The sequence below is a fragment of the Anneissia japonica genome, unplaced genomic scaffold, assembly GCF_011630105.1.
Source record: "Anneissia japonica isolate Jap-2015-1 unplaced genomic scaffold, ASM1163010v1 scaffold1776_len382430_cov169, whole genome shotgun sequence".
Taxonomy (NCBI): domain Eukaryota; kingdom Metazoa; phylum Echinodermata; class Crinoidea; order Comatulida; family Comatulidae; genus Anneissia; species Anneissia japonica.
In genome coordinates this window covers 171-12,222 of record NW_022713301.1, presented here as the reverse complement: position 1 = coordinate 12,222, position 12,052 = coordinate 171, and the positions used below count along the sequence as shown (strand labels likewise).

At 34.1% G+C, this 12,052-nt stretch overlaps 1 protein-coding gene across 1 annotated transcript; it reads left to right on the top strand.

Annotated features, from left to right (window-relative positions):
• Positions 1 to 604: 604 nt before the first annotated feature.
• Positions 605 to 11,736, top strand: LOC117108415 (sodium/hydrogen exchanger 7-like). The gene is made up of 6 exons (XM_033250429.1): positions 605 to 971; positions 7,501 to 7,715; positions 8,299 to 8,376; positions 8,733 to 8,809; positions 9,575 to 9,675; positions 11,411 to 11,736. The coding sequence occupies exons 1-6, from the start codon at positions 701 to 703 to the stop codon at positions 11,560 to 11,562; spliced, it is 894 nt and encodes a 297-aa protein (XP_033106320.1). The 5' UTR covers positions 605 to 700; the 3' UTR covers positions 11,563 to 11,736.
• The last annotated feature ends 316 nt before the right edge of the window (positions 11,737 to 12,052 follow it).

Below are 12,052 nucleotides of genomic sequence, written 5' to 3'. Positions count from 1 at the left end.
CCCTAGTTATTTTTGTTTTCAATACTAGGTCTATAGTGATAATCTTATATTTCTATTTGCCTTAATATACCACCAGAATCATGTGGAAAAAAACTAGAACATACCCTTTCCGTTTCAAACTTAGGGACAACAAAATGTAGATCCAGGTCTTCTAATACTGTTTTGATTGATCGAGACATTTTTGTTTTCGTTAGTTATTAATTTTATCACTAAGATAATCACATGTCGAATATGCTTTGTTTCCACTAGGCTCATTCCCACAGCCGTTGATTTTTTTCACTTGACCCGATGTCAAAGGTCATGAAAGCACCGAGTGATAAAAGAACCTACGTAATGATGAAAGGGCCGAAAGTTAAAAGCACCAAATGATAAAAGTGCGGCAAAAGCACCGAACGTAATTTTCAAAGCACCGAACGTAATGTAAAAGCACCGAACGTAATGTTAAAAGCACCGAACGTAATGTAAAAAGCACCGAACGTAATGTAAAAGCACCGAACGTAATGTTAAAAGGGCCGAATAGCAAATGCGCCGAACGGAAAAGAACCACCAAAGGCAGTAACGGCGTTCCATACTCAGTGACCTTCGAACTGGCTTGTAATAAACAGTACCGTCACATGACAGAAACTACAACCACACACACACGCTCGACTTGATCGCTCGGCTGTGTGTGCACACATCTGATGGCACATCTACACATGATATGATCCGTGATTTTAGAACTCGCTTTGCAAGGATGGAGTTTTTAACTCCACTTTTGTGTTTATCGTGGTGTGTGTATGTTCACGGAAGTGATGTGTGTTCTACGGACCCTGAAGAATTGGCACAGGATAATGCCGAACGACAACATCAACTAGATAGTTTGAATTTACTTTTATTCTTGAGCTTGCTTGTGTTAACTATTTTGACAATCTGGCTGTTTAAACACCACCGGGTTCGGTACGTCCACGAAACGGGATTGGCTATGCTTTATGGTAAGGCCAACAAGGGAGTCGGTCACGCCCCTCCCTATTCAATGCTAAATGCTAGGCCTAAATGCACATAAGCCTCTCTAGCAATGCTTACTGTAGGCCTAAACTTTAGGCTAAAGCTTACAGCCTGTCTGTAACCTAAATAGGTTAGGGCCTAGGCCTATGCCAAGAGGCTGGAAGGATAGGTCTAGTGCTAGCCTAGGCCTAGACCTAGCTATGCCCTAGGCCTAGTACTAGAACATGTCTGGCCCTCCATCTAGCCTAGTGTAGGCCTAGGGCCTAGGCCTCTTAGGCATAGGCTAGCCACCACAGGCCTAGGCTATATACACTGTAGGCCTAGGCTAGACCTAATACTAATAATAGCCTAACTATGGCCTAGGCAGATATTAAACAAGAATTACAGACAATCGGACCCAAAGACAATCGGGCTCATTTCTTTTAGGACGATCTTAAAAGCAGGCCATCGTTCAAAAAATAGGCCGATAGTTTGGAAATGTTCCTGGATCGTCCTTAGGCCCCATAAAAAAAGTATTAGTTTATCCCTATATACCCTATCAAAGAATAAAAACTGATGAGGAAGGGAGGTTTTTTTTTTTTTTTGCTAATCCCGAGTTTTTTGCTGATCACAAGTAAATCAATTGTTAGAGACACATATAAAAAGTCATAAGAATGGAATCAAATTTATATTTAAAAAATATGTTTTTGTTGTACCAGTAAGCATATTTGCAAGAAACCCTGAGCTCTTCAAGTGAAAAAAGATGGAAAAAGGACCATTTAAAATAAAAATATATGTTGATTGAAAAAAAAAAAAAATCAGATTTTTCCCAAAAGTGATGAGGGAGCGGGTGATAAACTAATAATTGTTTTTATGGGGCCATACAGGTATATATAGGCCTATGACAAGAAGGCTTACTTTGTGAGCTGCACTTGCCCGTGTAGGCCTATTCCAAAGTTCTGTGACCTATGGTTGCCGAGTTACTGTATGTGAAGTAGTTTAGGGCCACGCCCACTCCCCACTAGTATTGCACTAGAGTATTTAACAATAAAAAGAAATGGGTAAAACAGTTTCCTTTAAAATTTACTTCAGCGAGTGTGTACGAAACCGGATCTATGGCAACTATAATTTGATACTTCGTCCAGAAGTGTAGAGATACAGACCCTATTATTAAAACTTTTGAATTCTAAATGATTAAAAAATGACCAAGCATGTGAATGAATCAGTCTAAAATGATATTCAAAGATATTATACAGCTAACCGCTAATGTTTGTTCATGGCATGTCTATCACACACCATCACTCACAAATGTATGTAAAAATTGGTTGTAAAATTTGATAACAAGTTGACCATTAAAATCTATTGTTAATATTTATTTGAATTCGTTCACCGATTTTGTTTCAAGTTTTTTGTTTCCAATATTATATCTGTTTCATTACGATGACAATGTTTTGAAATCGTACTGTATAACACTCCCAAATTTGATCTATGGGCAACAACAGAAGGCTCTGAATTTTTACAAGTTGACCAAGCATGTTGCTGCATCATTATTGTTCAGATATGATCACTATTCAAACAGTGATCAGCAGGCTGATAATTTGTTTTTTTCCCACAGCTATTTAGATGTGGAATACCGTCACTCCGTTGTTGTTAACTTTTTTTCAGATGAAATTGTGAGTGTAAAGATTCTTTTAGAAATTAGTGTATATAGATAAGAATTATAGGTAAATAATGCACATAAAATCAATTGTCGATGGAGAACGGCATCAGTCATCTGAGTAGTCTTATTTTAATAGTACCGATATTTTGAATACTCCTCTTCCGCGAATTGTTTTTTATGACAGTGACTCATCTAATTCTTATATAATCACTTTAACATTTTAATCGAAATAGGTTCACCTTATCGTAAAAGTTTGAATACCAACCCAATTCGTTGGCAATCCTCAGTGTATGCATAATTGCCATATTTACATAACTATGTATATATAGTATATATCAGTTTACATTATTTAGTATAGTTTTGAAAATAAATTGAAAAAAAAATATGACCACTGGTTTCTGAGCCAGTAGGCACTTGGATTTAGTTGGCGGGGAGTAAAAACCAAGAATGCAATTAAATAAGTTGCTTAAATAAATGTATTCCTAATTATTCAGTTTACTAATAACAAATACTTCTTTGAAGTACCTCTAAACAGAATGTTTATTGCTAAGTTTGTGAGAAAGTAAGCCTCTCCCTTTTCCCATGCATGAACTTGTGATTCAAACACACAATTTATCAACATGCTTTAACTACTGTTTATTTGCATGTTTATAACATGTAAAGTTATTTCATTTGCTACTTTATCAAAAGTGAATTTGTGGTTATCTATGAGTTGCATATTTTTATAGTTGAAGTACTGCATGTATGTCATTCCACTTTGTAGTGGAATAACGTGTTTAAAACCTTTATTTCTACTATCAAAAAATGTTATTCAATGGCCATTATTTTCCGATAATTAAATCTCTCAGTACATTATTTGCATCTGTGGTGTAACTGTATTTGTTAAAAAACAAATACTTTTAAAGAAATTTAACAAAAAAAAATCATATAAATTGATCTTATTTTCAAAGGAAAAAATAAATCTTATTTTATAAATTTACAGGGTAAATTTATTTTTTTTATTGAATTTTATAATTTGGGGCCATTTTTTATTTATTGATTCAATTCTTGCTATTACAGTTTTTAAATATTTGAAGATTTAAAAAAAAATATCATTTCTATTACTGAATTTTTTCATTGGGGCCATTTTTACCTACTTGTCATTTGGGGCCATTTTTACCGGGCCCATTTTTTCCCGGCCATTTTTACCGGGGCCATTTTTCCCTACATTCAGTATTAGGTAATCAGAAATAACAAAGGGCAGAAGCCAGAAATGATTTGACAAAAAGAAAAGTTTAAATTGAATTCTTTCTTGGACAGGCAACCAATGAATTTCGCAAATAAGGAGAAAGGTATGAGTGGAAAACAATGAGTCTAGCAGCAGAATTTTGAAGTTTTTGCAAGGTGTATAAATCTCTTATCAACAGCCCAATACAGTACAAAGAATTGCAGTAGCACTTTATAGTGCATTGTACCTTAGACCATGGGTGGCAGAGTACTGGCCGAATGAGAGAAGTAGGCTAGTATTAGTAAGTCTTTGCAAATATGTTTTTAAAGATTCCAAAACATTCCAGGTTGTTAAGACGACTTGCATTTCAGAAGGTATTTTTCTATCTTCGTCCAAGAATAAATGGTATCGCGCCTATAATAGATCATGTCATAATATTTATTAGATGCCAATATGTACTTTCATTTAATATGAAGATGTTTTACTGTTGTCTTTTTTCAGTCCAACATTCAAAGATTTTACTTGCGCCATATTTTCCTACTACTAAACACCCGGTGCTACAATCAATGGTGCACGATGCGAGTCTGGATCTGCGCATGGACATAATATTTAAGATATTTAACTTTAAAATGCACCTTATTATTTTTTGCAAATATCGAAAATTGCTTTAAACAACAGCCTTCAAGCTTCCAATTTGTCTTATTTTTAACAAATAAATAGCCCTCATTTACAACTGTCAACTGGTAGCAGCCTATTTGTTCCCTTCTTGATTAGATAAATCCCAAGCAGTGGTCACATTAAATGAAACAATTCACATTATAATATAGTTGATTTTGTGAGAAAAAGAGGTCCACCTCACCTAAGTTTTTGCCGAGTTTAACAAATAAACAGCCTTCATTTACAACTTTCAACTGGTAGCAGCCTATTTGTTCCCTTCTTGATAGAAAAAATTAAAATGTCATATCATTCAAAAAATCCCAAGATTTAATGAAAATTTAACAAAAAATCCCAAGCAGTGGTCACATTGAATAAAACAATTCAAGTTAGTATATACTTGATTTTGTGAGAAAAAGAGGTCCACCTCAGGAGTTTTTTTTTGTGTGATAAGGTGTTCAGCCAGCAGATTATGATTTCATTCACAAATCATTTTTGCTGTGATTAGTGAGGGCACACTCCAACTTTAACCTTGAGGATGGGCAAGTTTGAGTTTTAGCAGGCAAATCCTTATTTTACAGTTTGGACACCGGTTATACAGCAGAATTAAATCGGCGCATTTCAAGGGTCGATTTCCATACAAATTTGTGGTTAAGACGAGACTTTTTTTATAAGTTGTTTAGTGAACCCGCCGACTGCAAATATTGATGATTTCAAATAAGAATAAAATTTTAATTTTGGCCAATTAGTGCACCCGTCGCCACAAAAAAGTGGAAATTTCAGAAAAAATAAAAGTTAATTTTTATTACGCCCTCCGCTGCCCTGAAATCTCCGAAGATATTAGATATGTATATTTCTTCATAATTATATACATTTGAAGCATTTAACTACACTTAGCAAATATGTTTGGAAGCTTAAAGAAGATAACAAAGTACAAAATTAAATGGTGTATATCTATTAACGATGTAACCTTTGTATACAAGAGAAGTATTTTATTATATGTCAACCCAAAATTTGTACTTTAAATCAAAGGAACAAATTATTCAGTTCATGTAGACATAGACGCAAGTTCTTGTTATATATAGTGTATATATACACAGTATATTCTTCTTATCGAATCACTACGTAGCTAGTGTGTATGATCTAGCTTTACGTAGTGTGGTAGAAGGATTCGCAGGTATGATGGGTACCTGTCATAGGCCGCGTCGTGAGCGCTCCTTCTGTGGCCGGACAGGGGACTAGAGATGAACCAGTACACCGGTGTAACCCCATACTCTTCTTGAATGATGTGCTGGGTTCTTTAAAGTGCACACGAGCCAATTGTGTACACTGGACCTACGGTTTAGAGTCCTTATCAGAGAAGACTTGTTCCACCACCGGAACCATAGGCGAGCGTGCCTTTCGAACCAGCGCCGACATTATGGCTGTATAGGACCTATATATAATATTTATAATAATATAATATATAATATATAATAATATATAATATATAGTAGTATGTTTAATATGTATTATTATTAATATTATTTTTATTAATGATGTTTTTTAATTATTGTAAATGAAAAGAAATAACAGGCAACAATAACATTTTAATTTTGGCTTTGCATTCAAATCTCTTTTACTGTAGTAAATATTCAGTAAATACACAGTAAATTGGGGCCGAGTCGACTTGGGGCCGAGTCGACATGAGGCCGAGTCGACATGAGGCCGTGTCGACATGGGGCCGAGTTGACTCAAATTCTTTAAGGCAAGCTGTTACAGCTGTGGAGGCATATTTAAATGTTCTGTAATAATAGTGGTAGATGATCTAATTGAAGAAGGTTAAAAGATACCTTCTCTCCCCCTCCCCCATTTCATGGAAGAGTCACCTGAATAGGGGTGTCCCACAGGAAGGGTCACTGTAGGCCTACTGTATTTATCAGTTTCCCTTCTCCCTCCTAGTCTACAAAATCAATAAAAGTGATAATCATGCACAACAGCCCTATCTTATTTTAACCTGCAGGATTCTTGTGGACAGATTAGAAAGTTTTCAAATTTTAAAGTCTTAGTATGGTAATTTTAATATACATAAAGTATTATTGTCAATGAATGTTCAATAATAATTTCTTTATTGCAACATTTAATAAAGATTACAGCTGTGCAAAATCCATATTTGACAACTGCTTAGGATTTAGGGATCAACTTGGAAAACTTGATCCACAGTTACCAATTACGTCTAAAGTTTAGCTAAATTATTATTTAAGCTTGGTATAGCTTAGGCCCAATAAATAATAATAATTACATTACCACTCTACAGTATCTAGGTGGAAAAAAGTGATAAGGGAGGGAGGATTTTAATTTTTATTGTTTATTTTGCTAAAGTCAAATCATCCTTGGGGTGTTTGCCGGTGCATTGATATTCAAAGTAAAATACATGATTAAAATAATTAGTACAAACAATATCTACTAACAATTTACTAAAAAAAAAATTTCTTCTGGGTTCTATAGTTTTACGTCTAGATACTGTATTTTCAATGAAATGTATTCATACACCAACTAAAAGAAAAAATTTCAAGATGCTTGCTTTAAATCCCAGTGTCCTAGTCTCAAATCGAAGCCATTTCCAATTAAAGTTTCCTCAACAAATTCACTGCACTCCTTCATAAATTTAAAACCTATAAGAATGGCAAATTAATTTAGGAAAACAATAAGATAGTTTTCTTGTAATGATTTATAATGATATTGAAATGGGTGGCGCAGGTGAAGTAGGGGTTGATGATTATGTCAACGTGTGTTATCTTGTAAAATATAGGTGATTTATTTTGCGTGATTTATTTTGCCTCAACATTTTTAATGGGAGAAACTGAGAGGTCTAAGCTCCCTGCACACCCCCTAATCATGTGTGCCCTAGATGCACCACAGGGTCCTAAGCACCCAGCCATGTAAAAAAAACTCTTAAATTTCTAGGTACATAGTGTACTGTATAATAAGCATAAAAAGTACCATCACAACTTTTTGATTTTGATTGTTTTTGTAGGTGTTATTGTTGGTGCAATTGTGTGGTATTCCAGTACAGACCAAACCCACGACACAGAGGAATTCAGTCGCAGCGGCGATTGCAACAAGGAGCCGTCTAGTACTCTGCTCCTGGAAGTCAACTACCCTGATGACAACCATGTCAAGTATCAGTATAGACAAGAAGGAATTGTACAGAACTTGACAAATGCAACTAACTCTGATTTTGAAGAGAAGGTATGTGGACTACTGTTCTACTCTTGACTGGACAAACTACTTTTTGTATCTTTCTATTTTACGTATCTACCTAGAATGCTGCTAATCTATCTGCTTACAGCATCTATCTATTTCAGAGTAATAAAAATCTGCCATTCATTTTAATGTATCAATCTTTAAATCTATCCATATCTAGATATTATCCACCTATTATATCTATCACGCAGTTTTTTCAAACTATTGTAACATTAAATCCACCTCTTTAAACTTTGTTGTCTGTTCCTCCATCAGTCATTCACTCAGTGGCTTATCTAGATGTATTGAAGCGGGTGGGGGAGGGGCCCAGATGGGTGCTTGACAATTAAGTGATGTGGAGCTAGTTAGAAAAATAATGTGATATGAGGTGATTAGTTGTGCAAGACGCAGAGCCCTAAATTCACCAATGTATTCACGACCATATTCATTCACCTACACCATGTTTCTTGTAAATCGCTGACATACTGTTCTGTATGCAAAATTTGTTAATTTCAATAAATTAACGTCATTAAATTTCATATTATGGAATTCTAATATAACAACTATTATTTGAGTGTTTCTTTTACAGGTGAACTTTGACCCTGAGACTTTCTTCAATGTGTTACTCCCACCTATAATATTTTATGCAGGATACAGTCTAAAACGAGTAAGTTGCTTGTAAAGACATGTAACATAAAGGATTTTTTTTTTTATTAGTGAGCAAATTGTTTGTTAATATTGTTACTAATATTTGTCTAAGACAAGTGATAGGCCTAAATATTCAGGCCGCCCATTATGATTATAATAACATAAACACTGCAAATACAACTAAAACACAGCTCCACGCATAAGCCTCATAAAAACACTTAGAAAACATCAGTAAAGCCAAGTCAACCTTTGGCCTGTTTATTTGCTGTGCAATGTGACAGAAATCTTCCTTACAGCAGTCAAACAAACTTCAGCAGTTTAGTGTTATGTACAGTAAACGATGTTAATATTTTGATTGATTTATTTTTTTTTCAGCGCCATTTTTTTCGTAATCTGGGATCAATTATGTTGTATGCATTTCTAGGGACATGCATTTCATGTTTTGTAGTTGGGTAAGTTAGAAAAGTCATTATCGTCGTCACATGTGTCCCAAGTCAGGTCAGCCTCCTGCGGTCCCACGAGCAATCAAGAATTTTCTCAAATTTTCAAAATTCATACATGTTTTTGAATTATGGTATTATTATTAGTCTCCTGGAAATCAGTTCTTATGGAGCAAAATAAAATTAGATATTGGAAGCTCATTTTACTAAATCTAGAAATGGCTTCTTCCAACTGGGGATCCCTGTCATCATCATCAACCCAATCAATTGAGAGCAGCTTTTCTCAGTTGGCTAATTTGATGGTAGCCACTGTGTGTGCTGTCCCCGGGTTCAATTCTCATCGCTGCCTCTCCTTACAATAACGTACCGTCTTTCGGATGAGATGTTTAAGGTGTTGGTCCTGTGTGCATTTATGGCCCATATTGCATGTTAAAGAACACAGTACATTCTAACCAATTACCATCAGAAGGATCCCACTGGAAATAAGTCTTCTTTTAGACTTTTGTGGGCTATCCTTGGTGCTTACACCAAATAAATTCAACCCAATGCAACCCTAACATCCATGTTACTATAAAGTGAAACCTTGTAACACCATAGGACTTCTAATTCTCTCAGGTTCTAACCTCTATTATTTTTTATCATAGATCAGTTACTGATCATTTTACATATTTTGGACCACAGTTTGCTTTATCTTTTTATTAAAACTAAATAAATTATGTTATATAAGAATATATATTTTTTGAGCATCTAAATGAAACGTGAAAATCATTTTTTTAGAGGTGTTATGTACATATTTGTTGTGCTGGTAATGCAGAAAGAGGGCTTCAACATCCAAGATTGCTTTTTATTTGGAGCCATCATTTCAGCCACAGACCCAGGTTAGTGTTTTTTTATAAAAACTTAAAGATCATAATGGGTTTTTATAATACAGTTGAACTTGCCTAAGTCGAGTCCAAAAGGCCATTGAAATATCGTTTGACTTAGATAAAATTCAACTTACAGATTGTTAATGGAAAACACAACAATTTGGTATGTAAAATAAGATTGACTTAAAAATTATTATTCGTCCTAGGCGTAGTCGACTTATGGCAAGTTTAACTGTAGTATAAGATTCAGACGGTTTAGACTGATCTGAGGTTATCTTATCAGTTGTTAAAGTGTTATTTTTAAAAAGTTATTGTAAAATGAATTCTCTCAGACACAGATAGATGCAGGGGTCTCCTGAAACCTTGATTTTAATACACATGTGTTGTACACAGGGAGGGGTTACGTGAAAACTGCAATTAGAAACAAATATATATATATATTTATCTTTCTGCTTTTACTTTAGGTAAGAAGTATTGAAATTTATTACGTAGATGATACTGGTGTGATGGAGCAAGTGAAAGTAAATCATTCAGTCGACATTCACTCTTTTTATTTTTGGATAATTTTTTTTTTTTTTTTTTTCCAATACTATAGAAGACTAATCATTTTTTTTTTTGAGCCATATTGTTCCAGTAACTGCATGTTGATGGTTTGTGAAAATCTTTATGGTTTTTAGATTTGGGTTCAAAATGGAATTTAGATTAGAATTAGAGTTGTTGTTTCACCTCGATACCCAATTTAACCTGAAATTTAAAGAGAGCACTACTTCTGTCAACAATACATTTACATTCATTATTTAGCTTTGTTCCTAATTTCTTAATGTTCTGTTTGTAATTTATCGTTAACAATGGAGTTACAACTACTAAAGTCTGTTAAAAATCTACAGAGACGTTACTAGGAAGATTACTAGGGGATGTGTTTAAATAGACAAACAGGAAATGAGAGTACATTAAACAAATGTACGAAATCCGGAAACTTTCCATTAAAATAATTTAATTAAAAATGCCATCTGTTTTAAAATCTGAAAAAGCCCAATAATTTTAATCGAAACACAAAATAGATATTTCAAATACATTAAATTTATTAACTTGCATTGATGCACAGATCACTATATATCTGATCTACAGACTTTTGACTACAAAAGTTGTTGAAAATAGGCTCCCAATGGAAGGGTGTGTCTACTGCTTAACATTTTTTTTTTGGGCTGCTTTTAACTCATCCATGCTTTCTGTGTTGGCAGGTTTAAATCCCACTTACAAATTGCTCATAAATAAAAGTACATGTGTACATATGAAAGAAAATCCATAAAACATAGAATATCAAAATTTCAAACCTCTGTTCAACTTCGTGATGATAAATTGTTATATTTTCTCAATGGCTTTGTTTCATGTTAATAGCAGTGTTTTAATATTTTCCATTTCATATGATCATGGGGTTAAATATGCTGTTGCTATAATTTTGTACTCTTTTATGAATTTCAAGTTCATGTTTGTCTGATAAATTGTAGCTTAATATAATTAAATACAAAGTGTCAGATTGCTTCTGTTTCACCACTACAACATTAACCTAAGTTTTGGGTTGACCATGATTCCTTCCTTCCTTCAATGTTATTAGGCCAATTGATGCATGGTGTGTTTTAACTACATTTCTTCTAGTTATTAATACTTTTTACTACTATATTTTATCAGGAGATTATGAATATTCTAAAGAGATCCCTTAATTGTTATTGAATTTCGTATTTTACAGTCACTGTGTTGGCAGTGTTTCATGATCTACATGTTGATGTGGACATGTATATATTAGTCTTTGGGGAAAGTGTTTTAAATGATGCTGTAGCCATAGTCCTTTCAAGGTCAGTAATTTCTATTCCTAGCTTAAGTGTGGTTAAATATTGTTAATTTTAAAACTATATTTGATTTTCATTATCAAACATTTCAGGGGCCCCAAGTTTCTTGCAAATCACAGAAATCTCTCTTAAAACAAGACTGTCTCCCACACTCTAGACTTGCCACAAGTCTCTTATTTTTTAAAATTATTTTTCTCATTCTGGACAGCGCCACCAAGAAAGTTAATTTAGAGATGGAATAAGCGACTTGTAAAACACTGAATGCAGATACTGTACCAGGATGCCAAAAGAATGACGTAATCTAATATTTTCCGTATTTGGATAAATGGGCGGACTGAAATAAAACTTTCAACCAATCAGATCTCCTGCAAATGGCTTCTTCCAACCTGGGACCTGACATTTGGTTCATTAAAAAGAATGAATATATTAAATATCAGTTTTGACCAAAAGTGTAGACATGCAGTCAGTGTAATCTATAATGCATTGACAGGGGTCTCAAGTTTCCTGTGATTCACAGTAGATAAAACAATAAATAATACAAT

Coding starts and splice junctions, on each gene's coding strand:
- LOC117108415 (XM_033250429.1), top strand. CDS start 701: ATGATCCGTGATTTTAGAACTCGCTTTGCAAGGATGGAGTTTTTAACT. Junction 972..7,500: donor GGGATTGGCTATGCTTTATG/GTAAGGCCAACA, acceptor TTGTTTTTGTAG/GTGTTATTGTTGGTGCAATT. Junction 8,810..9,574: donor ATTTCATGTTTTGTAGTTGG/GTAAGTTAGAAA, acceptor TCATTTTTTTAG/AGGTGTTATGTACATATTTG.